This window comes from Amborella trichopoda, chromosome 13, assembly GCF_054954075.1.
Source record: "Amborella trichopoda isolate Santa Cruz 75 chromosome 13, AtrichopodaSantaCruz75HAP2 v2.0, whole genome shotgun sequence".
Taxonomy (NCBI): Eukaryota; Viridiplantae; Streptophyta; class Magnoliopsida; order Amborellales; family Amborellaceae; genus Amborella; species Amborella trichopoda.
The window spans coordinates 8,228,999-8,256,968 of NC_142348.1; the positions used below are offsets into that span (position 1 = coordinate 8,228,999).

Consider the following 27,970-nt stretch of genomic DNA (forward strand, 5'->3'; position numbering starts at 1 on the left):
CTTAAGATTTTTCATTTAATTGAGAAGGTGATTTTCTCAATGTTATTAGAATTTTGCTCTCTAGGGGTTACCTTGAACTTAAAAAAAGAAAAAATAATAGAAGAGGAGTACCCATGGTAACTCCAATACTCTGGAGGATGTTTTCAGCAGAGAGAGGGATGATCTTTCTTCTTTTTGTTCTTCTCATTTATCTCTTTTCTCAGGTTGTCCTTTGAGATTCCTGTCTTATGCAATTTGAGATAGCTGTTTATTTTAAAAAAAGAAAAGAAAAAGAAAAAGGAGAACAGTTCTCCATGAGTTTTGTGTTGCATTGAATGTACCTCCCATATGGTTCTATTTTTAACAGCTGGTATACAGATTTAAGTGGGGGAGGTTGTCATCATGAATGCAAGCTTTATTGGCAATTTGGATTAGTTAGCAATCATTGTTTCAACACTCCATTTAAACAACCACATTTCACAGCCCTACACTGTCCATTATATTTTGATGCTACCAAATATGATTGGGGGCTATGTGCTGCCCTTCCCTGTTGAGATCCATAATATATTATTAATATTTCAGTGATCTCTCAAAATCCTATTTCAAATTTGAGGATTCCAAATTTCCAACCAGGCATAACAATGTCTTCTTGAGATAATATGCAATGGCCTAAGTTTCTCCTTTGTTTGGTTTCCATTTTTTTGGTATTGGAACAATATCAGGGAAACCCCTTTTTTTTTTTTGAATTTTCGGCTACATTTCTTAATTTATATACTTTTTTTTTTCCCTTTATGTGCCTTATCATGTAGCACTACTTACTTGATATGTCCGTTTAGGCATTAATGGGGAATGTGGTTCATGGGTTCTCTGCAGGTTTGAAGTTTCAATTATATTCTCAGCTAAGACCACTTCATGCCATTCAGGGGTTCTTTATGCCATCAAGGCATGGAGCTGATTCTATGGGAGCTTCTGAAACTGATGTTTCAGGAGTCAATCAGATCACTTACACAGACGGGCCCTATGATAGTGAAATGGTAGATAATGCACTTGACAAAATGAAGGCAAGCACTTCTCAAGGTATCTTTCTCCCCCGTCAACAGAATCAAGAGTTAGATTCTGAAAAGTATTCCCACTTGATTTGATTGTGATTTTGCTTACAAATAGGATTATCCTTACATAAATGTGGTGCCTTCATTTGCAATGTGGACTGTGAAATGTGGACACCGCAAGCCCTCCTGACGAGAGTACTTTTTCTTTTGAAGAAGTTGACTTGTATTATAGTATATAGTGGTAGTTATAAAACAGGTCCATGAGTGATAAGTTAGGTTATGGCATCCACAAATCAGATGCTTTATGTATGTGTGCTTGCTACATCCAAAAAATGTTGGGTTAGTAGGTCCCACTAACAAAAGGAGAGGGAACCCTGTGTATAGTATATGGACAACACCAGTGTTATGATTACTTTGTACAAAAACAGTAGGGGCTGGAGAATGTGTAAAAATGGTTAGTGGTGATGCGGCCATCATGGTGCTGCTCATCATTCGCAGTCCCTTCTGCTACTCTAATTCTGGCAAGTGAGTTAGCCATTGAGCTGGGCTCCTGGTGAATATGGTGGAGGGAGGTCTAGATCATCTTGCAAAGGTTGAAAATATGGTGAAAAATGTGATTCAGTCTCCAAGAATGGGTAGCTGCCTGGTGTGTGCAGAGATGCCACGCTTGAAATACTCTTCTATGGGCAAAATATTTCCCTAGGGGTTAAATCTTTTTAAACCCTCTTGGATGGCAATCAATTCGGCTGTTGTCAAGTTGGCAGCTCTGATGTAACTTGAAAATGACAGAATCTTGTTACCCTGGAAATGCTTATGAAACCGCTAGGTCGTGGATTTCCCAAAGAGCAGACGTCTGCATTTAGCTTAATGGTGCAAGGTTGCAGGGTTCAGAAAAGGGTGGATCTTGATGGTTTCTTTGGTTTGAGGGTTGGGATGTTTGGCCAGTTACTCTCATGCGCCGCGCTTGAGGAAGAGGCTAGCATTTTGTTGTTCTTGGAACCAAAGGTTGTGGTTTCCCTGATGTGATGTGTGATGGCCAATGAAGACCTCTTCTTTCTTTCAAGATATGTCGATTTGCCTTACCGCATATGCTCCAAATGGTGGCCAGAATTGGGGCCTCTAAAGGAAGCAGGCTGCTGAGGGGTAGGGTGGTATACAGAGAGTAGTTGGGATAATGAGTTGGGTGTAATCCATATCCATTTGAAAATTTGTAGTAGCTGTGCCCATAGACTACTTCATAATGGATGAATACTTCATAATGGATGAAGAGGTGGCTATGGGTTTCCTCAGCTGCCTTGCATTGGATGCATCTTTTCGGTATGGAGAAGCCCCTTCTTTGAAGTTGGTCCATGGCTGGGGTTTTGTTAGATACTACCAGCTAATTGAAAGCTTGCACTTTCGTCCGGATGGGGGGCAACCACACTTTTGTATGTGCAAGTTGTGAGGCGGGAAGATTTCTAAGCAGCTATAGAAAGAGGAGACCGTGAAGGTCCCATAGGGAGAGCCGGTGTCGATAGAATCTTGTCCTCACCTATAGGATTCCATGAGGTTGAGGAGATCTAGGGTCTTGCTGTCATCCAGAGTCCTTCTAAATGTTGGGCACCAAATTATGCTGTTTTGGGTTTTCTCAATGAAGTTGCCACCATGGCCTCAGTGTTGATGGTTACTTTGTAAAGGGATGATGGCCAATGCCATGTGATAGTTGGTGACTGATCCACAGTTCCCATGAGAGTATCCCCAATTTGCTTTGAATCTTACACTTTTGGAGAGTTTTTCTTGGCTTTGAAGGATGCTCTTCCAGTGCTCCGAGCCCCTGAGCGCATTGGCATGCTGGTTTGCCTTTGGGAACCAGCATAGGGAGTAGGCTCCAAGTTTGATGAATATGACCTGCACCATAGTTGGTCTGGTTGGGTTGCAAAGTGCCACAAGCACTTGCCCAATAGGGTAGTAATTGTTCTAATGTCTAATTCCTCTTGCTTTTCTTGGTTTGCTTTGATAAGGGTGATGCACTCGCCCAAGTAGGAAGCGCCCTTTCGAAACCGCAAGTCTCATTTGGAAATTTTTGAAGATGGGGTCCCAAAGGGATTTTGGGGCTTTACCTATACACAGGTGTGTGCCCAGGTATTTTAATGGTGGTTGTTTGCTCTCTCGGCCTAGCCTAGTGGCGGAATGTTGGATCTTGGTTGGTGGCAACCCCCATGAGTTTGGAGTTGGATATGTTCATTTTCATCCCGATGGCTATGTAAAGGACCTAAGAAACAACCATAATCTATCAGTCTCCTCATTTGAGGCATTAATGACTATGAGGGTGTCATCTGTGTATTGGAGGTGGCAGATCCTGGGGCCCTTTCTTGAGGATCTGAAAATAGTGAGGAGTCCTCTTCAGTAAAGTCTTGATGTGGAGAATTGAAAAATTCTGGGATGATTGTGAATATAAAGGGTATAAGTGGATCACCCTATTTGATTCCCCTAGATGGCTAGAAGAAATCGCATGGGCGATCTTTTACAAGGATGGAGGAGGTAAAGAAATACAAGCTTACCATTTTTGCCATTTTACTCCCAAAGCCTATCCTTATCAACACCTCGTCTAGCAGAGACCAGTCTACATGATTATAGGCTGTTCCTGAATCTAGTTGGGATGATGAGTCTAGGTGTTTCGGTAACATGCCTAGAGAGTATGGCATCATGTATTAGAAGTGCTATGTTGAGAAATTTTTTTGTCTTTAGTAAAGCCACTTTGGCTGGGTGAAATGAAATGGTCAAGGACTTCCCTTAGTGTAGAGACCAGGACTTTGGCAAACACTTCATGATTTTGGGAGAATAATTAGCTGGAAGTGTTTGATCTCCTCAACACCCTTGAGCTTGGGAATTAGAGCAATGAATGAGGCATTCATTTCTCTTATCTTGATTCATTGGTAGAATTTGTTGAAGAAAACGATTATATTGGGTTCCATGGTGTAACAATTTTTTTTTAATGGCTAGTGGAAGCTGTCATGTAATGGGGCTTTGTCTTAGCCGAGATATGAAATTGCTCTTAGGATTTCCTAATTTAAGAAAGGTCTTGTTGTAGGCCAACTTCACGCAACAAATTTCAAGTCCCACTTTTTGGGCTTTGGATGCATTTTTGGGCCTTGAAAGCATTTTTGAGCCTCAACTATTCGATAAACTAACAACGTAGGTTTTTAGTTAATAGTGATTATGATATTTTTTGCGAAAGGGAGTTGGCGCCGACCTAGTAGCTTGAAGCTAGGATTAGCAAAGAAGAAGATATGGACGATTCAAAATTAGAGAGAGATGTAAAAACCAAAGATAAAAGGAGTACTAGTTGCTCTAGAATAAGGGCCATAACAAGATACTTCATTATGCTTGAGTACATCCCTTGTATAAACAAGACTTAATCATGGCCCATCCATCTAATGTAATCTTGACCCTTCATTATAAAAGGTTTTAAGTGAATAGAGAGACATAAAAGGCTCAAGAAATTACTACTTATGCCCCTAAGTGAACAAAATGACTCAAGAAATAAATAAAGACATAAGAGGACAGATTCAATTTCTATTTTTCTCTTCTGCTGTTCCTCTTGTAAACTTTAAGCTTGTCTTTCTTATCTAGATACTCGAGAGCAGTATTCTGGGCTGCATCAATCAATCTGGCACAGACCTAGCAGCTTGAAGCTAGGATTTAGCAAAGAAGGTAGGAAAGATCCAAAATTAGAGGAAGATGCAAAAATCAAAGATAAAAGAAGGAGCGCACTAATTGCTCTAGGGTTTTGAATGAATTCTATAACAAGATGCTTCATTATGCTTGAGTACATCCCTTATGTAAAAAAAACAAGACTTAATCCCGGCTGTCGATCTAATCTAATCATGACCATTCATTATAAATGACTTTAAGTGAAATAGAAAGATATAAAAGACTCTATATACTACTTATGTCTCTAATTGAATAAAATGACTCAAGAAAAAATAAAAGACATAAAAGGACATATTCAATGACTATTTTGCCCTTCAACTGTCTCTCTTTTAAACTTTAAGCTTGTCTCTCTTATCTAGAAGAGCAGTATTCTGGGTTGCATCAAGGATTTGTATGATTATGAAATCAGCCAGTTTTTTGAGTTAATGGGATCAATTAAACATCATATTGCATCTCTTAAGTGAGGTTCAAGAATTGGAAATAGGGGAACAACTGAAACTGGTTGTCTATGTTTCACATGGTATGAATTTGGCATTAGCGTTAAAAATAAGAAAATAAGAAAAATAAAAGAAAAAGGAGAAGTTTGAGAAAATATCTAAAAAAAGGAAATATATGTGACAATCAAAATATTGACAGGTTTTTCACAATAATGACCATTGGAAAATGACAGTTTCTTCAAAACATTGCACAAGCCCTGTACGCCCGCCCAGGACTGGTCGCTATGCGCTAGCCTAGGCCTCTTGGGCAGGTGCCCACATACTGATGCCTAGGGAGGGCCGTGCAGGCCTAGGTGTAGGCCCTATCTTTCACCTCAATGGAGGAAAAGGTTCTACGTATGTGAAGTTGGAGTATCGTCTCAGGGTTTATTTTTCAGATGAGTTTTGTCTTTTTTTTTCTTCTATCCTCAAGCTCCAAAGTGCCAAATTTAGGTTCAGTTTTATTTAGGAGTTCTGATTACATTAGAGTCTACAAATAAGGGGTCCAATAAGGTCTACAAATAAGGGTTGTCGTAGTGCTTTCTTTTAGAGTTGATTATTGTTTTTTTTAATACATTGTTCTTAGGAAATCTCTGAGTTCGTGGAGCCATTGAAGCAAGACTAGTTAGCTTCCATTAATTTTTAGTCAATAAATTATTTTCGCTATTTTTCTTTTTGTTATTTGATATTCATCATTTGGTATCAAAGCATGCCCATTGCCAAAACGCCAGAAGATCTATTGTAAGGTTGTGCATGATGGTTGTTAGAGGAGGTGGAGTTTGTGTTGATGACAAAATTATTGGGAGGAATTCAATGATCTGGAAAGGGGAATTAAGGAACTGGTGTATGAAATACATCAAAACATTCTAGTTGAAGGCGGTTGGAGGATTTGATTCACAAGGTGCATCAAGTCCATTTTGGTCAACATTTAGTTGTTCAAGACAAAGTCGGATTTATCTTTGGAATGAGTTTGTGGATGAGAATTTTTTTTCATAATCATGGAAAGGATGACGTTTTGCTTCACAACTAGGGGAGGAACAAAGATCTTTCCTATGATGAGTGCCTAATTAAATCAATTTTTTGATGGGGAGGAAGAAGAACCTATCTTCGACTCAAAGCTGCATGAGGAAACTTTGATTGTAGGTATGTCCTTCAATTTCTAGTTTAAATCACATTTCTTTGATCCCTTAGTTGGTTAACTCTATGATAAAAAACGAGATACTGTGTGTAAATTGATTTTTGATGAAGAATCTTTGGAAGAAATTGAGGAAATTGGGACCCTTCCTCTTGAAGATAGTGAGGAGAGGTTAGATCTTGAAAAGGATGAAGAAACCCTAGATGGCTAGGTGAACAAGGAAGCCCTAGGTGAAGAAGATGATGGCCATTGTGATGGCGAGAACCAGGAAACCTTAAGGTTGGTTATGGACGTCCTGAGCAAGAAGTTTTATGTGAGGTCATGGGGTATGGACTTTGTATACGAAGTTTTTAGTGAGGTATATGGGGAACACAAGGTTGATGGGTTTGTAAGCTTGGTTATGGTTCTTAAAGTTGTACAAGATGAGGAATCTTCAGGCTTAGAGCATTGGAGTTAGAGTGGCGTAAAGGAAGAGTGGTGGATCCTTAACCTAATAATTATGGCCTTGGATTATGAGAGGAAATAGCGGTTGAGGATGTTGAAGGCAACAAGGAAGAAGAAGTGGAGAAACTTTGACGAGATCTTATTCTTGAAGATGGGAATATTCAGGCATTGTACGAGCTGATTTTGGGGGTTGCAACTTCAATAGAGAATAACATTTTGCTCATAGCGATTGCTATTATTGGTACTTGTTTGAATTCGGGCTCAGAGCTTTACGATGTTTAAACTAACTTTATTAGTTTTGCAAACTACTCACGTAAGAAGAAGCCTATAAAAGTCTAGAAACAGAGTTTAAAACTTCCAGTGCAATATGCCAATTTTGATATATTTGAATCAATTTCTTAGCGCACCTCCCCGTTGTGTACACACCCCCTCCCATCTGACCTTGTACCGGAATACACCCTATTGTACCCCAACTCCCTGTTTTCTCCCCCCCTCCCATCCTCTTTGTCACTTTCTTTCCCCTCCATAATGCAGTGGAGGCTGTACCTGAACCCCAACCTCCCTCTCCTGTCTCTCTTCCTTCGCCTATGGACAGACCTCTGCTCCCCTTTGGTATCGTAGCTGTGCACTCCACTGACCCCTCCCCCCCAGATCCAGACTTCATCTCCTCTCTACTTGCCCCTCATTTGTCCTACACTCCCCACCAAGTCCATATCTGTAGAATTCGTACGCTCCACTTCAACTACGCCCTCCATTATCCCTGGCCTTACACATCTTTTGTCCCACCCCAGTCTCACCACTTCCTTTCTTATTTCCCTTCTTTTGTCTAACTTGAGTCCTACTACCCTCTTAACCCGTTTTGCTCTTCATTACCCAACTTTTCTCAACCATGCTTCTTCCCCTTCCCCATCCTTCTTGGCCTAGGGCATGTTAGATTCACCTCCTCCTTCCTTCGCTGAGCCAATCCAAATTGTCACACCGTGCCTTCCCTCCCTTTTTCTGCCTACCCCCTCACCTCCCTTTGCCATTCCATCCCCCCCCCCCCCCTTGTCTTCCCCTGACCCCCCTCTGCTTCCCTCAGCCCGGATAATCCCTCCATCTCTCCCCTAACCTCTTTTCGAGAGGCCCTTCCTACCGTACCTCCTGACCTTGACCCTTCCAACCATCTACCCCTACCACCGTCCGAGCAAGCCATGGAGTCACCTGAGGATCCAAGTATGCCCATCTCTCCCCTTTCCGCGAGGGACAACGCCGAGGGGGTTGACGGGGATGGGGACGATAAAGATTTGGCGAGAATGAAGGAAATTTATCGTATTATGAGCTTTCAGCATGATGGCCCTGAAGGACCGGTGCACCGCTTCTTTCTTGCAGATGCTCAAAGCTGACTGAAGGTGAGTTTTAAAGGACAAAGGGAGCTTTTCAATCTAGTCAAATCTTTCTCATACGAAGCTTCCCCTTTAGAAGGTCTCCCATCCACTTATCTCCTCTCCATCTCTGAGGAGGTCCGCCAGATTAGCCTCTACCTCAGCTTCTATTCCCAAACTATGAAGATCCTTACTTGGATTAGAAGAGGTTTGGGACACTCGTCCAAAAGGGACGTAGTCAAGGACTTGACCTCAAAACACCTTCCCGCTATTCTTGCCCTTATTGAAAACAAACTACCCGAGCCCACTCTCCTTCATATTTGTCGGGTCTGGGTTAGAAGGCCTTGCCAATGGGTCGCTGTACTTGCGGACGGGGCTTCAGGGGGAATCTGGGTGATCTGGAACCTGGCAGATCATATCCTCCTCTCATTCCATTAAGGGGAATTCTCCGTTACCATACTTCTTTCACCCGTTTCCGATGGCCTACTTTGGAAATTCTCGGCTATTTATGGTTCTTGCTTACCTTCTCTTAGACCATGTCTTTGGTCAGAATTGGACATTGTGGCTGCCTTACCCCACCCTGTATGGTGTTTGGGTGGAGACTTCAACATCACGCGATGGTCTCACGAGAGAAACTCAAATTCCACCATCTCTTAAGGAATGTCAGACTTTTCGAATGTTATTTTCCGAAATGAACTCTTAGATATCCCATTACAAGGTAGCCACTATACGTGGTCCAATCACTCGCCCCATCCCTCCCTCTCTAAACTTGAAATGTTCCTCCTATCGCTAAATTGGGAGGAACTCTTTTCGAGCTCTCATGCCATGGCATTGCCTAGACCCACCTCTGATCATTGTCCGATTCTTTTAGACACCCTAGCCATCAGAAGAGGACCGAAACCTTTTAGATTTGAATTGGCTTGGCTTGAAGAAAAGTCTCTGCCCACCTTGATTCCTATTTGGTGGAACTCCTTCTCTGGCCAGGTTTCAGGAAGAGCAGGCTATAGGCTCCAAACCAAAATTAAACTCCTCAAAACCTCCCTAAAGACCTAGAGGAAATCCATCCCCGAGAATTTCTCTCAAATTAAGTCCTCCCTCCTAAACTCCATACAAGATCTTGACCGCATTGAAGAGTCCAGACCTTTGATAGACTCTGAATCAAACCTGAGGACCCAAACCAAGCTTGAATACTTTTCCACCCTTAAAAAAGAACTGTACTTGTTCCAGAGATCAAGAGTAAATTGGCCAAAAGCAGGGGACCATAACAAACGCTTCTTTCACCGGATAGCAAATTGTCGCAGGAGATACAATACCATTTCGACTATCAAGTCAAATAACTGCTATCTGGTACAGCCTGGAGAAATCGAATCGGTAATTTGAAACTACTTCCAGGTCCTCTACATTACCCCTTTGGGTCCCAAACCTAAAATGGCCTACTAGGATTTTTGACTCTTTTGGAAGACCAGGCTCTTTGGCTTGAGCGACCTTTTTTGGAAGAGGAAATCCTGAAACCCTTAGAGGAATTAGCCAAAGACAAAGCCCTCGGTCCGGATGGGTTCCCCATAGCACCTTTCAAAATCTTCTGGGAAACCTTTCACCCAAACTTCATGAGTTTCTATGTGGAATTTTTCCATCAGGAAATTCTCCACAAAGCCATCAACGCCGCCTTTATTGCCTTAGTTTCCAAGGTTGAAGGGGTTGAGGAGCTTAAGTACTTTTGCCCAATCAGTCTGCTCAACTCCACCTACAAAATTCTGGCCAAGGTTCGGGCCTCAAGATTACAACAGATCCTTCCCTCTATCATCTCACAGTTGCAGTCCTCCTTCATCAAAGATAGACAAATCCTAGACAGAGCTTTAATAGTACACGAGTGCATTCACTCTAGGCACTTGTCAAAAAAACTTGGTCCATCTTTAAGATAAACTGGGAGAAAGCGTACGACCATGTTGATTGGTCCATACTGGATGAGTCAATGGCAAGAATGGGGTTCTGAGGTTGCTGGAGTAAATGGATGAGAGGTTGCTATTCTCACCCTCATTTCTTGATCCTCATAAACAGAACCCCAAAGGTTTCTTCCCCTCCTCTAGGGGGTTACTCCAAGGGGACCCTCTCTCCCCCTTTCTTTTCACCATTACAGCAGCAATCTTCCGCCGATCTATCTCCTGCCTTTACTAGGCAGGTCTCCTCTTGGGTTTCAAAACCTCTCACCGAGGCCCTACAGTGTCTCATTTGCAATATGCAGATGACACATTGGTATTCGTAGACCCTTCTTCACAAGAAATTGAAAACTTGAGGCTTTACCTCAAATGTTTCCATGTGGCCACAGGTTTCAAGGTCAACATGAAAAAATAAATAATGATGGGGGTAGCGATAGCCAACGCTGAAATAAGAGAGATTATCCCAAATTGGGAATTCAAAGTTGAGGACCTTCCAACAACTTACGTTGGCCTTCCTCAGGGATTGGGAAAACCCAAAAAGAGACACTGGTCACATGTGATAGACAAGGTTGATAGGCGTTTGGCTGGATGGAAAGGGGGATACCTTTATTAGGCTGGCCGAACCACATCGATCAAAGCAACACTGGCCAATGCCCCGGTTTACCTCATGTCTCTCTTCCAAATGCCAACTTTAGTGGCAAACCGGCTGGATCAACTTATGAGGAATTTTCTCTAGTCGGGTAAGGCAGAGAGAACAAAATACCATTTAATCTCTTGGCGTAAAGTTTGCTTACACAAACTATAGGGGGGTTTAGGTATCATGATCCTTAGAAAACATAACCTAGCCATTTTAGGCAAATGTTGGTGGTGTCTTGCAACTCAGCTTGATTCCCTCTGGGCCCAGGTCTTACGCTGTAAATATAAGATTTCTGAAGGCATTTGGGTGCCAGAGAGGAGACCTTTGAACTAGGCCTCAGGAGCATGGAGGTCCTTCACCTCTTCCCTCACACTTTTCAAAAAATTCATCAGGTTTCATCCAAGAGAAGGAATAAGAGTGCGCTTCTGGTTAGATCTTTGGCTTGGGCACACTCCTGTAAGGGACCTCTTCCCCTTCCCTCTACTCCATCGCTTTTAACAAATATTCTGCCATGGCAGAGGAAATGGTTTTGGTGGGAGGCCGAAGAGTGTGGAACCCCTCCTTCAGAAGAAACCTCTCCGAAGAGGAAACAAGCCACTTCCTCTCTCTTTCGGCAGCCTTGCATCGTTTGTTCATTTCAACACAAGGGAGGCACTCGTTCGTATGGTCTCTTGCCCCCTCTGGTATCTTCTATGTGGCTTCCTTTTACAAAAGACTTATCCAACCTCCCACTTTCTCCCTTAATCCCCAATCAGTACTATTCAAGATATGGTCCACAATAGCCCCCCCCCTAAAGTGCAGACCTTCAACTGGATAGTGGGGTCCCAGAGGGTTCTTACAGTACCAGCTTCAAAAGAAAGGGATTCCTGTTCCCAACAGATGTGTCATGTGTCTGTGCGAGGAAGAGTCGAATCCACACCTCTTCATTCATTGTAACATGGCCCACAATCTCTGGGGTCAAATGTTGCAGCTATTCGGTGTCCAATGGGGTACGCCCCCGATGGTCAAGGACCTTATTTCTGCGGACCATGCTTCACACTGGTCGAAGGCTGGACGGATCCTAAGGAGGGCTGTTGTGGTAGCCATCGTTTGGGTGATCTGGATAGAAAGAAATTCCAGGTTATTTCAAGGCCTTACTACCCAAGGTCCAACACTCTTCCACAAGGTTACATCCTTAGTAACTCTTTGGGATTCCAACCAACGGATCTTTGCGGGGTTCCCACCGAATACTTTCCTAAGCCAATGGGAAAAAATATTGTACCATCGACCACGGAAGGCACAAAGATCACACAACTGGCAGCCACCCCCAGAACAAGTCATAAAGCTCAACTTCGATGGTTGTTCTCTGGGGAACCCCGGCAATGCGGGTGCTGGTGGTGTCTTCAGAGACCAACATCGCAATATCCTGTTTACTTTCTCCGAGTATTTAGGCTTTCAAGATTCTTAGCATGCCGAAGTGATGGCCCTACTGTTGGGCCTCAAAAGCTTCAATCAATCTTGGGGGCGAAACCTTATACTGGAGGGAGATGTGTGTAATATCATATCATGGGCAACCGGGAGATTCACACCTCCATGGTATCTTGCTTCGATTTTTGATGAGATTGCACACATTTGCAGGGATATGGTTGTCTTCTGGATGCATACCTCGAGGACATCAAACGAGTTAGTCGATCTCTTGGCTAAGGACGGGGTTAGGGCCCAAGTAGAAGACGAAACTCGGTCCATTCTCCTTTTTTGCTCTGGACCACAGAGGGTACACCTCAGTGTTCGCAAAATCGGCCGATCTAACCGGTAACCGCCCGGTTCCTGTTTTGGGCGGTTTTGGTGATCAACCAATATTTTTAAACTTTACATACAATACTACTTCAAATTTATATCACATATACTAGAATGGTTTATTGGTTAGTTTTGACGGTTAAGTGGTATGTGAATCATGGTTCGAATCTGCTGCCAGCATTTTTTCTTTTAAATTATCATTGATTCAAAAAAATTATTGCCCACTGGAATTGAACTTGAAACAAGTCCTGTATTATTAAACCCACTAACCAATACACCATTTACTACTTAATTGACAAAAAGAATGGCCTATATTATATATAACTTAATTTTTTCTGATTTTCTTTTAAAAAAAAAGAGTTGGTCAAGTCGATTTTTTTAACACTATTTTAATATACATTATGGTAAAGATTAAAATATTTTTTGGTCAATGATACTTTTATATTTTTCCATCTTTTTTCAAAAATTTAAAAAATACCCCTAGGCACAAATCTATTCATTAATATCCATTTTTTTCATTAATTTTCAACTGTGTTTTGTTTTAATCACATTCTTTATATGCTTTTCATATTTTAATAGATTTTTTGTTTATATATTTTTTATGTTTTTAACATTTTTTTTATCATACAGGACTTGCCCGGTTAGAGCGGTTGAATCGGCTGGTTTACCGGTTAGGCCGGTTAAATCGCTTCCGGGCCCATGTCCGATTAACCATTCTGGTTCGATTTTGCGAACACTGGTACATGCAATAGAACATCTCTTTGTAAACGGGCAAACCTATAAGCCCATTTTTGTAACCTCATTGTAAATCTATTGTAATCGGGCAGATTTATAAGCCCATTTTTGTATTGGGTCGGTTGACCTATTTTTATCGAGAGACCCATCTAGTGGGTACTCTTGGATTAACCCAAATTGTATTCCAACTCTTTATAGCAATACAAAAGTTAACTTTTATCAAAAAAATAAAATTCTTAGCACACATTTCATGATCTGTTTCCTTAAGAGTTCTTCCTACCATAAATAATCTCTGAGTCAACAAAGAAGGAAGAAGAAGGTGGTTTTGATGTTGGATTCATCTTAGCCGATTCCAAACTTTGGTACATGTTCTCTCCAACTATGGGAGTCTAATGCAAAGACAAGATGCTACGTATTTTTGAATTTTTAATTAAATTTTAGGGGTTTACTTTTTGGAATTTTTAGGGTTTTTAAGCTTTCTAGATATTTTAATTTTTTTAAAACAATTTTTAGGATTTTAGGGACAGATGGGAGAAGTTCGTAGTCCTTATGGAACTATTTCTTCATCAGGGTAAAAGTGTCATTATAGATTTTGTTTTAATAAAAGTTTTAATTATACTAGAATTAGGATTTGAGGGTTAAGGTTTTAGCCATAAATAGGGGTCAGTATAGGATTTTAGAAGTAGAGTTGAATATTATTTGTTTTGAGAGGCTTGGTTACAGTAGAGACCTAGGAAGCTTGGCTTCTACGCTTCCACCATTATTTTCTGTGAAAACTTTAGTTCTTTGATTTCTTTCTGTAAATTCTCTGCTGCATTAGGTCTCTTGAGCCAAAAGGCCTTGGTGTGAGGTAGGATGTGAAAGGCAATGTCTGCCATTCTTGGGAGGGGGCTGTAGTTGCTGAAACAGGGTTTTTGAGGAAAGATAAGGTGGCATTATGAATCTCACTAGACTTGTCAAAGTGCTGGTTTGTCACTGATGTGAATGATGGCTTCTAAGCCTAGAATTGCCAATTTTGAGGAAGAAAGCTCAGTTGATGTCTCCTACTTTTGACCAGTATAGGATGGCTAGGATCTCTGTGGTGAGTGCTCCATTGAATAGTTAAGGATGGTTCTTTTCTTCTTCAAATGAATAATGTGGTTCTCCAATGGCCTCTAATGTCGCAAATGAGGTTGTAGGTTAAAGAGCTGGAAAAGGTTTTGGGTAGTCATAGGGGTAGGTGCGATGGATTTCAGTGGTGGGGTCAGAGTGGTGTTAATGGGTTGAAAGGTGGTAAGGGGTTGTTAAAAGGATTGAAAGAAACAAACGAGAGAAGAAAAAGGGCAGGGGGGGGAGGTAGAGAGGTGGAAAGAGAAAAGGTAAAGCTCTCTGATGGATGTCCGCGAACACGTAGATAGGGTCTTTGAGGTTGTATAGGGTTTGGGTCATGGGAAATGGCAGTGTTTGGAATGGGGGGTTGGATGGAGAGCAGTGGGGAGATATGTGGGGCAAGGGGGTGGGGGTATTAGTAGCGGATATGGTGTGGGAAGGTGGGTTGTGGACCAGTTGGCGCTGCAATAGTGGGGGGAGAGGTTGTAGACCGGTTGGTGCTGCAATAGAAGGGGGAGAGGTTGTGGACCGGTTGGTGCTGCAATATTGGGGGGTTTGGGTCATGGGAAATGGCAGTGTTTGGAATTTTTGGTGGTTGTGGGGGGGGGGGGGGGGGGAGCATGGAGAGCATTGGGGAGATATGCGGGCCAAGGGGGCGGGGGTATCAGTAGCGGATGTGGTGTGGGGAGGACGGTTTATGGACCTGCAGGGGCTGCAATATTGGGGTGTGTTACTATTGCTGGAGCTGGTGTAATTGTGCTGGATGAGGGTCTTGTTGGGCTTACTAGTTGGAGGAAAGGCTGGGAAAGAATAGACGGTTTGAGTAGGCGAGGCTTTATATGTAGTGTTGGGGGTATTTCATTGATGTGGTGTTGCTTCAATCATGTGGGTTGGTGATTGAAGGCATGCGGCTGGGTTGTTTTATGGGGGGAAATGATGGGTCTGGGTAGGGTAATGATTAGGATCACTGGTGGGCCTTGTGTAGGGCAGAAGAATTGGCCCCTTAGGAGACAAAAAGAGGGGTGTGTTCTTTTTTTTTTTTTTTTTTTCGGGGTCCGGGGGGGGCGCATTGATAAGGGGAAGGTGTTTGGAGGGTGTTGTGGTGTGGTTGTGCTGGGTGAGGGTGTTGTTGGGCTCATTGGTTGGGAGAGAATAGAAAGTTTGAGTAGGTGAGGCCTTATATGTGGTTTCGGGGGAGGAGGTATTTCGTCGATGTAATGTTGTCCAAGCATGTGGGTTGGTGATTGAAAGCGTGGGCCTGAGTTGTTTTTTTTCGAGGGGGGGAATGTGAGGGGCTGAGTTGGGTGATGATTAGGAACATTGGTGGGCCTCATGTAAAGCCGAAGAGTGGCACCTTAGTGTTTGAATCAGCTACCATGGATGGTTGTGGGCGCCTATTACTGAGCTGGATAGCCACATCTTTGTCTACCACATGGTTCTTCTGTTGGGGTGTGATTGACCTCAAGCAGGGTGTCAGTGACACGTGTGTCTCTCCTTGGTGGTATGACCACATTTTGGGTATCGAGAGATACATAGAGCAGCTCCTTGGAGGGGGTGTGTAGTCTGAGTTGGCTGTGGGACCTCCACTCTGTGCTGAGGTGTTGTATCCTCGTCAGACGGGGTGGGGTCATTGGATACGTAAAATTCTGCCTCATCCGACAGGGTGAAGTCTGGCTCCATAGCATGTGTTGCTCAGTCATTAGCTTTTATGGTTTTGCCGGATATTGGGCTTTGGCTCTCCATTAATACTGGGATAGTTGCATGATTCTCAATTAATTCATGCGTGTTAGGGTTGGGGTTGGGTATGTTGGGATTTGTATGTTGATCTGATGGGTGGTATAGCGGTGGATGGTTTTGTGATACGTGGTTTAGGTGTGAAATTTGGTTTTGGTGGGACCAGTTTGGGGCAGGTTGGTGGTTTTGGTGACATGGTCACTTGGGTTAGGATTTGATGGAGAGTGATTCTGGGGTGGGGGGTTTGTTGTGATGTAATGGCAACGGGCGGGTACATGGGTGGATTTGAGAGTCACATGGATGGTTGATTGGGTAGTTCATGGGTCGGAGGTGCTAGGTTGGCAGTTGTGGGTACAACTTGGCCTGAGGTGTTGCATCTCCTAGGCTGTTTGGCTATGAGGTGCTCTTTTCTGTTGCCTTGTTACTTTTTATGTCTGTGGACTACTGTGGTCCATTCCTTTGCATCCATCTATGGAACTGGGTCGTTCACATCTGACTGATTTGAATCTTAGCTGGAAATATCGTAATGGTATCGTGTTCTGCGAGAGGTATGTGGCATTTGTCTGTTGTATTGTTTGTAACATTCAAGTCTAGGGGGGCATCTGTTGGCCTGGACAGGCAGAGTGTTAAGAATCACAATTAGTGGCTTGGAATTGGTGGGTTTTGGACTTTTAGGTTCTATGAAAATCCTTGTAGTGGGGTTTTACAATTCAGCTTGTGGTCAGTCCTGTTATTGGTTGTGAAACACGAGGATGGGGTTGCACCGCTTGGTGATAAACCGATGGTTATGTATTCTGCATAAGTCATGGTATGGTTACTGGGTTTAGTGTTTAAGGAATGGTCTACTGTAACCTAATTGAGTATCCTATACCTGGTTTGGAGGGGTATATTGTCCTAGTTGACGCATGGTGGAAACTAACATTATTAGGTGGGGCATTCACCTAGGTACAGTTAGTTCCTGTGTGGTCATCATTGGGAGTGGATGGTGGATGCCCACTTGGATTATTACTCATTGGATTATGGCTTACATTTCCTAGTCATGAGGATCCCAATTTGGCTGTTAATGAAGAGCTGGTTATTGACTTTTTACTACTTTTTGAGTTGGTTGGACTATGGGGAAAGCAGAAGGTTAGTGAACACTCAGATAAAGGTTTTAAGAGATATGACACTCATTCTAACTGATACAATAAGCCCACTATATGGGGATTTGATATTGGATTGGATTAAGAAAATTCTAGATCCAATGACACACCAAAAAAGTAAATAATGAACATAAATGGAAGTTAATATGATAAAAAGACCAAAACACTTAGACGAAACACTTTTTTTTTCCTTCTCCCAATCCTTGTGGCACGCCGATTCCACCACAGCCGGAGGTTCTTGCAGCACTCGAAGGTCTTAAGGAATTTTAATCCTACTTGGAGTCCAATTTTGGTTATTGAGGAGCGCCAAAAACATTATTGGCTGGCTTCACGTTCCTCCGCTTGTCCTTGAAGATTAGCGCATGTTTTTGATGAGTTCTTCCATATTTGCAAGCCTGTACACATCTTATGGTGGCATACCTGGCGGGAGGCCAATGCTACAGCCAACGCCCTCGCTAAAGTGGGAGCAACTAAAGACCGCACTCAGGGAACCTTATTAGCACCTTTTTGAGCTTCGATTTTGTTGTATTTTATGTATTTATGGCTTACTCAGTGTTATGATGTATAGCAATTTTTGAGATACAGCTCATCCTTTTCGTATAGGGCACCCTCCTGTGGGGTTTTGTATAGACCACCCAGGCTGTGGGCTGCCAATTTATACTCTGTACATTCTTTCTCTTTCAACAAAGTTAACAATTCCAAAAACAGTAGGGGCAAAAGAAACCATGGTGTACTATAACTTATTAGTTAATAAAAAGGCTAAAAAAATGCATTCATTCATATTCAATGAATAAATGCCTCACTTACCCACTTAAGTTGTAAGGTCAATCAATATTTCTGCGAAATATGTTCATATTTTGGTCAACCATTTAGGACTCTGGAGATATACAAATCGAGGCTTTTTTTTTCCTTATGTAGCTAGCCCAAGCTTTGGGGCCATTCTGCCCTTTATATTACTGTTTATAAACAATTGCACAATGATGTGCAAATAGAGCCTAGTTTATAATATATAGGATTTTGTTGCAGTCGGTTATCACAATAATCTCATGGACTAGAGGTCCCTGATTCTGCCTGGGCTCAGCCACACTGATGAAAACCATTTTCATTGTGAATAGGAAAAGGCACATTTATCTAGCTAATAGATAGGATTTGAATATCATTTATGGTTGCCTTACAAGGGAAAATGAAATGTGACATCACATCTTTTGGAAGAGCTCTATGCTTCACAATGTTGCTACATGTGGTTGCCATAACTGGACAAAGTGGGATACTGTAGAACTTGGTCGTCCATGATTGCCACCTCCTAGTTTGGAATTTTTTGTTGACATTATGCAAATATTGAAGTTTTGTGCTGATTTATCATGATATGCTTTTTGATAACTAATGATGCTGGAAGAAATTTTATGGAGATTGTGTTGCGTAATAGTTTGGGAAACTTTGATATTGGAAGAAAGTTTATGGAGATTGTGTTGCGTAATAGTTTGGGAAACTTTGATATTGGAAGAAATTTTATGGAGATCATTTTGCATAATAGTTTAAGAAAGTTTGTCAAGATTGTGTGGCATGAATTCTGAAATTTGTTAGGTTGCAATATGATTGACCTGATGTCCTTGAATGATAGTGAAACCCCACATTAGATATGGAATTCTCATAGTTTTTTTTTCTCTGCTGCTTTTCTCTAGGAAAAGACCCTTTAACTTTTATGACATCTACCAAATTGTAAGCATTGTAAAAACTGCTAGATAAATTCTGGGTGTTGTCGAATTGAAGATCCGAATTTGTATAGATTGGTATTGGCTATGTACTAGAGGGGTACTTTTGCAGTGACATTGTTAGCCTCACAAAAGGCATGCATTTGATCTCTAAACTTCTAATTATGATTGTTTAATAATGCTCATAGAAATTCAATTTCTAATCTTGTGTAGGTTATTTTTTTCTTTTCTAACCACTTTATTATATCATGCAATCTATCACTCAAACTTTTGTTTGAATACCCAGGATAAAATTCATCTGAAAATACGTTAGAAAGAAAAGAACTCAGTTCCGCACACCTCTTGTTTTCCTGCAACTATGTAAATATTCTTTGTTCCGTAGATTCATTACTTTTATGGGCATCTCTTTGTTGGAGATAGTCCTTATTACCCCGAAATCCCTAATGCAGAATCTTTTGTGCCACAGCATCAACACAAAAGCTTGAATCATTAATTATCCCACTTGCTGTTGATTCCACTCAACAGGAGTCTGTATCAGTCCTCAAGAAATTGAAGGTTTGTTATTTGCAATGATTTCTGCTGTAGTATTTGCTTGCTTCTCTCTCTATGCTAGTCTTGTGGCACCGGTTTATCTTGATATATTGAGTTTGACTGCATGGGGAAGGGGGATATTTTAGCTTGTGTTAGGATTCAAAAAACAGCCCATCTAGCACCTAAGATGGCTGCCTAGGTGGGCCAGAGGGTCCTGGGTGCATCTCCCAGCCTAGGTGGCACCTCTAGGCAGAGCCTCCTTGGGCAGGTGCCCAGCGCCTACCCCTGGGCAGGCCTAATGCCTACGCTCGCCTAGAGATGAAAATGCGTCTCTTTTTTCCAAAATTAAGGGGGCCAAAGGAAAAGGGGGGGGGGGGGGTGGGGGGTGTTGGTTGGTTCGCTTATGTAACCTAACCCCATTTTTCATATTTTAGAGTGAGATAAACTTCAAAAAAATTAAAATTTTCCATTTACAAAATTTTGAATTGATGACTGAATTTGAAAATTTTGAATGTTGGATTATATTTTCCTATTTTGCTTAAAGATTTATTGACTAATTGTCCAAATCTCAAATACTTTCGACCTCACCTCAATATGCATTGTTTTACTGTGTATGGACAATGGTTGGACTATATGTTATGCATTCTTAATGCGTTATGCCTCAATATGCATTTTTTAGTTTTTACACAGAGTTTAGACCCAAAAAAGTTGAATCAAACACCTCCTACCTTTCTTATTCCACCTGGGTCGTCCAGAAACCTGGTGGGTGCTTTGGGCACCAGGAAACCCAACCTCCCCCCCCCCTACTGCCTAGGTGACATCCGTCATGTTTTTGCAACACTGGTTTGTTTGGTATTTTTCTTCTAATACAAGTATGGATTGTATGACCCTCCAGAGCTAGTAAGCAAAGTGATTTATGAACATTTATTGTTAGTTGTAATGGGGAGCTCACATTAGTGCACCTTTCTCTTCGTTAATTTGAATTTTTCTTTTTCTTACTTTTTTTTTTGCAAAGGATAATTGCATAGACATTAGTTAATTTCTTTTTGTTTTGTAAATAGTCTATCCTTTAAAATCTTCTATCGATGTAAGGATTTCACTTAAGTCTACTTAGAATTTCTAAATTCGTCTTTGTGTATCATGTTGTTGGCAAAAAGTAAGTTCTCTTGGGTTTTTCAAAACTGATGTCTTTGTTATTCTTGAGTTCCATTTGTGGATTGTTCACCTTATATTTGTGAAAATTTTCTCTTTTATTTCTAGCTAAGTTTGCCAGGTTTTGTGTCCCCATCTATTGTATTCCTGTGAAGGAATGTGGTCCATAGTGTTGAGGAGCAAGGCCCAATTTTACAGACTGGACAATTCCCTAAGAATATGGGCAAATGATAGGTCCTGGAAATCACATTGAACCTCTTTGATCCATGTTATGAGGTGGGAGAACTTCAATCCTGGCTTGGAATTCTCATTGCACCAACTCATTGCAAGTTTAGTATCTGATTCCATCACTTTGGCAGGTGAACCCTGTGTCTGACCATTTGGGAACTGATGAGTATGATGGTCAACTCAGCCATATTTTTTGTGCTAGTGTTTGAAAACCTGGACTTAGCTCTGGACTCAGGCCTGGTCTGGGGTGTGTGGCCTCGATGAGTCCTCATCAGGCCTGCAGAGTCCTGCTGGTCGCTCCTTGATGAAATAAAATGGGAAAATATTAAAATATCTGAAAATGATTTTGTGTTAGTTTCTGAAAAAAGCTAATTATTTTTAATGAAACTTTTGAGAGCTTAATAGATACTAAGGGCCAGTTTGGGTGCACCCATAATCACTGGTAATTCATTGTTCAGATTAAAAATACTCGTGATGAAAATATATTTGTTGTTGGTGAAGTCCCTTATAAAATTATTCATGATGGACATGCCGGTGGTATTCTGTATAACTTAATCTCTATAAAATAACATTTTTTCTTTACTTGTGATAACTTTATATTTTATGGACTCTAAGCTCCGGCAAAGGGAATGAGCCCCCTCTCTCTGTAAAAAGCGCCTTCAACCTTTTAAGGACGGAATAACCCTGCAAAAGCTGGGGATGAGTTTCAGTGACCTTAATGCCGGAATCTCACCAGGAAATGTAGTCTTGTTTCAGGTTTTTTAAGGTGGGAATGAGAAATGGTGGCTTGACAATCTCTTTGCCCTCTTATTTCTCGCGAATTGTATCCATAATGGCCTGTGTAACCCCATCCCCTTTAATCTTTGTCCTACCCATTAGAAGAGCCAAATTCCTAGTCTCAGATTCGGGAGAGTTAGCTAACAAAGTCTTGCTCCTCTTTCTACCCATACTTCTCTATGGCATGGAAATCGGACCTTCCCTTTCTCTTCTAAAACCTCATTTGCCCTTTTTCTGGCCAAAACTTCTCTTTTCCATGGAATTTATTCAACTGTTCATGGATTATTATTCATGGGTTACTGTTCACAGGGTATTTCTGGAATTTACAATATTATTTAGGGGTGGTGTGGGGTTTTTGAGAATTGTTTGGAATTTATTGATTATTAGGGGTAGTTGGCGTTTTATTATAATTTAGGGTTTAGAAGAGTGCCGATTGAAAACTTTGTAAAGAGGTTTGATAGTGGTTTTGCTGAGTTTGTCATTGAAGGGAGACTTTTCTGCTCTGAAGCATCTTAAACTTCACTCTTACTGAATCTATTGAATTTCAAGCCCTAATTTCTGTTTAATCTTGTCCATCAATACTTTGTGCTGCATTAATTGGTATCAGAGCATATCGATTTTCTCCACGCAGTGGGGCATCCAGGTTTTTAGAAACACGAGGATGATTGCATAAGGGTTGCATGGAAGAGGCCGTATGAGGGGAGGTTGCCGTCGAGGCATGGCGAATTTGGAGGCTGTCTTCAAAGATTTGACACACTTTCTGCTAGATGACTTCCTAGACTGGTTTGCAAGTGTCAGACAATTGTTTCAATGGAAGGATATGGCGGAACATAAAAAGATAAGATCTGTTGGTACTAGATTAAAAGGCCATACTTTGTTTTAGTGGCAGTAAATACAGGTCGATTGCATAAGAAAAGGAAAGCGAGAGGTCCGTAGTTGGGAGAAGATGGAAAGGTATATGAAGGTGAAATTTCCACCCACAGGTTATATGCCCTTTACCAAATTCTGCCCGAAAAAAAGGTATCTAAAAGGATAAAATTTATATATTTGCACCCTGTCGAAGTAAGGAACCACAGCATATATGGCTCATAACCTTGAGGTCACGGTTCAAATCCTGTCTCCTCAAGGTAGGGGCAATTGCTATGCCTCGTGCAGAATAAAAAACATAAGAAATAATTTTAATTGGAAGTGCCAATTAGGGCAGAAAGATGGTTTGGTAAAGGATTTCATAGAACCCTTATCTCAGTTGTTGATTCAGAATGATATTTGGGAGATTGATGACCCGCTGATTGCAAGGTATACTAGTGGGCTGCCTGTGGCAATACAAGATAAGTTGTCCATGCATCAGATTTTTACTTTGGATCAGGAGTAGAAACTTGCTTTGAAAGCCAAGACCATGTTGTGCAGATCTGGGCCTGTCGCTTTGTAGATAAGCAACAGCCACTACAAAGTCCAAGGAGGCAGTAGGGCACAGTTCTAATCAATTCGGTAGTGAGGAAGGAGGTCATTTAAGGGCCAAACATACCAACGCAGATCTAACACAATACAATAATCCCAAAGCAGTAGTAAACTGGCAGTATGCTTCAAGTGTGGCAAGCCGGGACACAGATCATAATCTTATGATTGTCTGAACCACCAAGCTGGTATACACTTGCAAGGGAAATCTGTGGAGGGAAATGAGGAGGAAATCATGCACACCGATGAAGGGAATGATCCTGATATTGAGGGAGGTAAAGATGACACATACCTTGATGATGGCGAGCTCTAAGTGATTCAACTTATGTGCCGCAGACCTAGAGCTTGGAGCTAGGGTTTAGCAAAGAAGGTAGGGAAGATCCAAAGCTAGAGAAAGATGCAAAAACCAGAGTTAAAAGAGTACTTCCTACTTTAGGCTTTTGAATAAAAGTCCATAACATGATCATCCATTATGTTTGAGTATATCCTTTATATAAGAAACCATAAACAAGACTTAATTCTGGCCATTCATTTAATTTAATCATGGCATTTTATTGTAAAAGACTTTAAGTGAATAAAAATATGTAAAAGACTCTAGACATTACTACTTATGTCCCTAAGTGATTAAAAAGACTCAAGAAATAAATAAAAGACATAAAAGGATAAACTTAATGGCTAATTTGCTCTCCTGGATTTGCTCCCACCTTTAATGTAATAGGTTTGACTGAGCACTTTGATTGCTATGCTTTGTAGGTGGGGTGCTCTAGTCTCATGCAGTTGGCATCACTTTGTTGAAAAAATGATAAAGAACTGAATAAAAGGTTCTAATGCTTAAAATAACGAGAAATAACTTGTAAAAATTGATGTGGAAGTCTATTTGAATCCAACTAACTGCGAGATTTCCTTGTAAGATTAGTTGTAAATTTCACTTGTGCATCCATGTTTATAGAAACCCATGGAAAAGAACAAGGTTTTTTTTTTTTTTTCTTTTTTCTTTCTTATTTTATTCTAGTTTATTATGACCAAGTTAATGTCAGAGGTGTACATAATCAGATGTCTCTTTGGAGGCTTCTGATAACCTCTGAAAAGAATAACTTTTTTTTTTTTGTGTCCCACAAGACATCGTATGCTATTGGAATGTTCTAGAGATAATTAGCATGGGCCCTGCATAAGGATGTCACACAAATCGATAAATGGTCCAAATTAAAACGAGGTTTAGTGTTTAGAAATGTGGCTTACGTTACTTACAAGTGCACTAAGTTATTAACTTTTCTTCCCAAAAATTTGTTTATTGCCTCCTTTAAGAGCTTCGGAATGTCGCCTTCTTCTCTCAAAATTCTCTATGCAATGTTTCGCCCCCTCTGGGACCTCCTTGTGAGTTGATTGTCCCTAGTCTTGAACATAGTGGAATCCTAGGTTGAAGAAGAAACCTGTGCAAATATTAACATTGAGAAGATCCCGTGGTTAATTACATTCACACCATCAATCATAAATCATAATTAAGTGTTTAAATATTTAAAACTTATCATAATTAAATGTTTAAATATTAAAACTTTACATGTCAACAGAAAAAACTTTTGACATGTAATTTTGTTTCCTCTTTCTAATGAAATACAGTGAACTTTACTCAAGAAAAAGAAAAAAGACATGTCAACACATATTACTTGCTACTTGATTTGGCTAGGCCAATAAGGTATTCCATCTTTAATCAACAATCTCCTTGCTCTATTAAAGAATAAACATAAGCCTTTGATGGCGCGCGTCACTTAAGGAGCTATGGCTGTTAGGATCTGCTCATTTCTATCCCAGAACCTCCTGCTACTAGTTATGCCTTCAACTTCCCTTGCAGTCTGGATCCTTATAATAGGAGCATCTTCTTGAGCTCTTTACCACTTCAAAATAGACTCCATGGACAAGAATGTGATCACATAGTGTATGACTCAAGCCCTAATTAGCTCCCTCCCATCAATATGCTGCCTCATCAAAGCTAGGACTAGGATAGTTGTATATAAATTTCATGTCTCTTACCTTTATGCAAAATCTCTTTCAAGCTCTTGGGCTTGCTAGTCTTTTAACATAAGGTGGGTGCAAGGAGTTGCAAAGGAGGTCCATACAAAATGCTCAGTGAACTTCATTATTTTCTCCCTTGTGTTGATGCAATTCTTCACATCAGCAGTTACTAATCTAACTACGTATTCCTCAGCAACTTGCTTCACCACACAATCCAACAAACTAAACAATAGCTTCCCATCTTTTGCTGCTCATGTGGCATCTACTTTGCTATGTAACATTGTTCCATGTGGGCAATACTTCAAGAATTTAAGAAAAATCCTCCCCTTCATGTCCTTCCTGCCATTAGACATGAATGTAACCATTTTCTCTTCTACATCTCCTTATCAATTAACTGGCCCTCCTCATCTTAGCAGGGCCTACAAAGCTCATATGCATTGAGAGCAGTGTATTGAGTGGGTTGAGGAGTTTACCCTATAATCCTTACCCCCTATCTGTGCTCCTCACCACCACTGCCCCCATGCAACACTTACTCCTTGCCAAACTAGGAGTCTAGGAGTGCATCCCCCTATTGTCGGTAATGTGCCTCGAGGTAGCCCCTAAGGACCCCTTTTACCACTAGTGCTGACCCATCAGGAACCGCCTCTCCATACCTACATTAGGAACCTGCCCCTCCATACCTGTCCATACCACTCTATTGGGGATACATATCTTCCAAACTTGCCTTCCTCCAAGCTTGAGCTGGGCCTCGAACTCCTTATCCTCTTCTTTATCTCCCCCCCCAAAAAAAAAAAAAAAGAAAAGAAAAGAATCTCCTCAGCCATCTTCTTGTTGGCAAAAAAATAAAAATAAATAATACCCAACATTTGTCCCCACTACCTTTGTTACCTCTGGACATGAAAGACTTCACCTCTCATCCTTGCCACGTGATATTGAAGGTGGTTGATACTGCTACCCACCTTTTTACTAGAGAAAGTATACCTAACCTTATCTTTTTTGTTTGAATGTATCTAACCCCATATACTGCCATGCAGGTTCCTCGGTTGGCGGTACATATGTCTAGTAATTTGCTAGAAGGTTACACCTACACACAGATAGAAAACCAAAAAAAGGGGAAAATAGAGAGCATTTCAATGGCAAAAAAATTACTTGTTCACAAATTATTGATAAAACAGGCATTAGCTGCTTTTAAAATCATATGAGAGGTATTATAATGCCTAAAAAAATCCATTGCTTCATCCCATACTGTACATGTTTGGGTGGTGATTGCATCACAAAAGCCATAACACACCCAAATGCATTTAAACAAATACTACACAGAAAACTAGAAATATATTGAATGCAAAGTGAATAAACTTGAAAAATCAGCAAATAATTTCTCAAAATTCGCAAAAATATGTGATAAATCAAAGAATAATCTGGCATATATTATTAATGATAAAAAACTATAATTACAAAAAATTCTTGCTAAAATAAAAAATTACATTTTTTCTTAAGTTTGTAGAGAATTTCTACATTTTTTTGAAAACAAATTTCGAAATTGAAGAAAAAATGCGTGATATAGCTGTTAATCAGTACATAGGATCTAGATCTATCTAAAATAAGGCCTAAAATTTGTAAAGTCTGCATTATTTTGAAGAAATTGAAATCATTTATTGTGAAAAATGAAGACAGCAACAAAAAATAAAATCTACACCAATCTCACAATGTATGAGTTGTAGATTGATGCTGGGATTGTCACAAATCAGATCCCCAAGGATCTATTGGGTTAGACTGCAAATCAGAGAAATCCAAGGTGATCTGAGTTGAAATTCAACAAAAAATCAAATTTCGGATTTTTTATTCTAGAAATAACTATTTGATTCAAAAACCATTTTAAGGATCTAAAGACAATGCAAAATCAGCTGTAAGGTTCAGATTTGGGCTGAAGTAGCGACAAATTGAAGAGATATGACTCAACTTTTGAGGTGGATGGAAAAACACCCAATGAGGGGTTTCTTGTCAGACTCAGGCAATTCCCGAGGCTACCTGAGACACAGGGATTGGCCATGTTCCGTATGGAAACTGGTCAGTTCAGACTCCTCGGGACGATTCCCCCATTCGGGGGCCCTCCAGAAACGGGAACCCCTGGATATCAAGTCGACTCGGGTGATGCCCAATCGGCCCGAAAATTGTTGAATCATTGGCTGGTATGCCCCCCTTAGTGGCCTGCAAAGCACAGTAGTGCATGGCCTGCGGATTCTTGAAAAATGCCTCTTAACCCGATGCCCAATGAGCTGGCTGCCCCTTTGTGTTGAGTTTGTTTTTTTTTTTTTTTCGCTTGAGCAGTAATTTCATTATTTCTAATAGGGCTTAAGGAAATACCATCTGAGATATTCTTCTTAAGAGTTGATATCTGATTTGTGAGATTTTGAAACCAAATATGCCAGCAGGGACTTTGATGTTTCCATTGGTTTATATGTTAAAATATGTTGACAAGTCCCACCAATTTACTAGCAACTTATTGACTTTAAATTTTTGGTCGGAATTTTATTGACCATAAGTTCCTGCAGATAATTGAGGACTCTGTTAATCCAGAAGCATTGTGTACCAGACGAGAATACGTGCGATGGCTTCTTAAAGCAAATTCTCTTTTGGAAAGGTAATACAAACCATATCCATAAAATATCTGATAAAGAATCCTTCTAACTTCATTATACACAAATTTATTAAAATTAAGTGCGCATTAGTACCTCTACCATATGATGAAGCTTTACCTCTAGAATTGAACTCATGGTGCTACTGATTGTCTTAGGAGTGCCAAATGCCGATTATTTCTGCCTACATATGTTGCGGGTTCCCCAGACCCATCATTTGATGACATTAGTCCAAATGACTCAGACTTTTGTTATATCCAAGGTAGGCCCCTTTCTGGG

At 40.8% G+C, this 27,970-nt stretch overlaps 1 protein-coding gene and 1 non-coding gene across 7 annotated transcripts in view; both read left to right on the top strand.

The window, feature by feature from the left end:
- Positions 1 to 27,970, top strand: part of LOC18432527 (SLH domain protein) — a 43,377-nt gene that overhangs the window by 12,512 nt on the left and 2,895 nt on the right. For 5 of the 6 annotated variants that reach the window (XR_016048674.1, XR_016048675.1, XR_016048673.1 and 2 more), the window contains 4 exons: positions 853 to 1,056; positions 19,369 to 19,457; positions 27,608 to 27,696; positions 27,850 to 27,953. Coding sequence is in view for 3 of the 6 variants with exons in the window: in XM_006842630.4 (XP_006842693.2) it covers positions 853 to 1,056; positions 19,369 to 19,457; positions 27,608 to 27,696; positions 27,850 to 27,953 (486 nt within the window). In the remaining 3 variants the exon portion in view is untranslated. The remainder of the gene's footprint in view (positions 1 to 852; positions 1,057 to 19,368; positions 19,458 to 27,607; positions 27,697 to 27,849; positions 27,954 to 27,970) is intronic. The other variant, XM_088857141.1, reaches the window with a different exon arrangement.
- On the top strand, positions 24,147 to 24,253 carry LOC148779000 (U6 spliceosomal RNA). Its single transcript, XR_016048703.1, has one exon. It is a non-coding gene; the product is annotated as a U6 spliceosomal RNA (small nuclear RNA).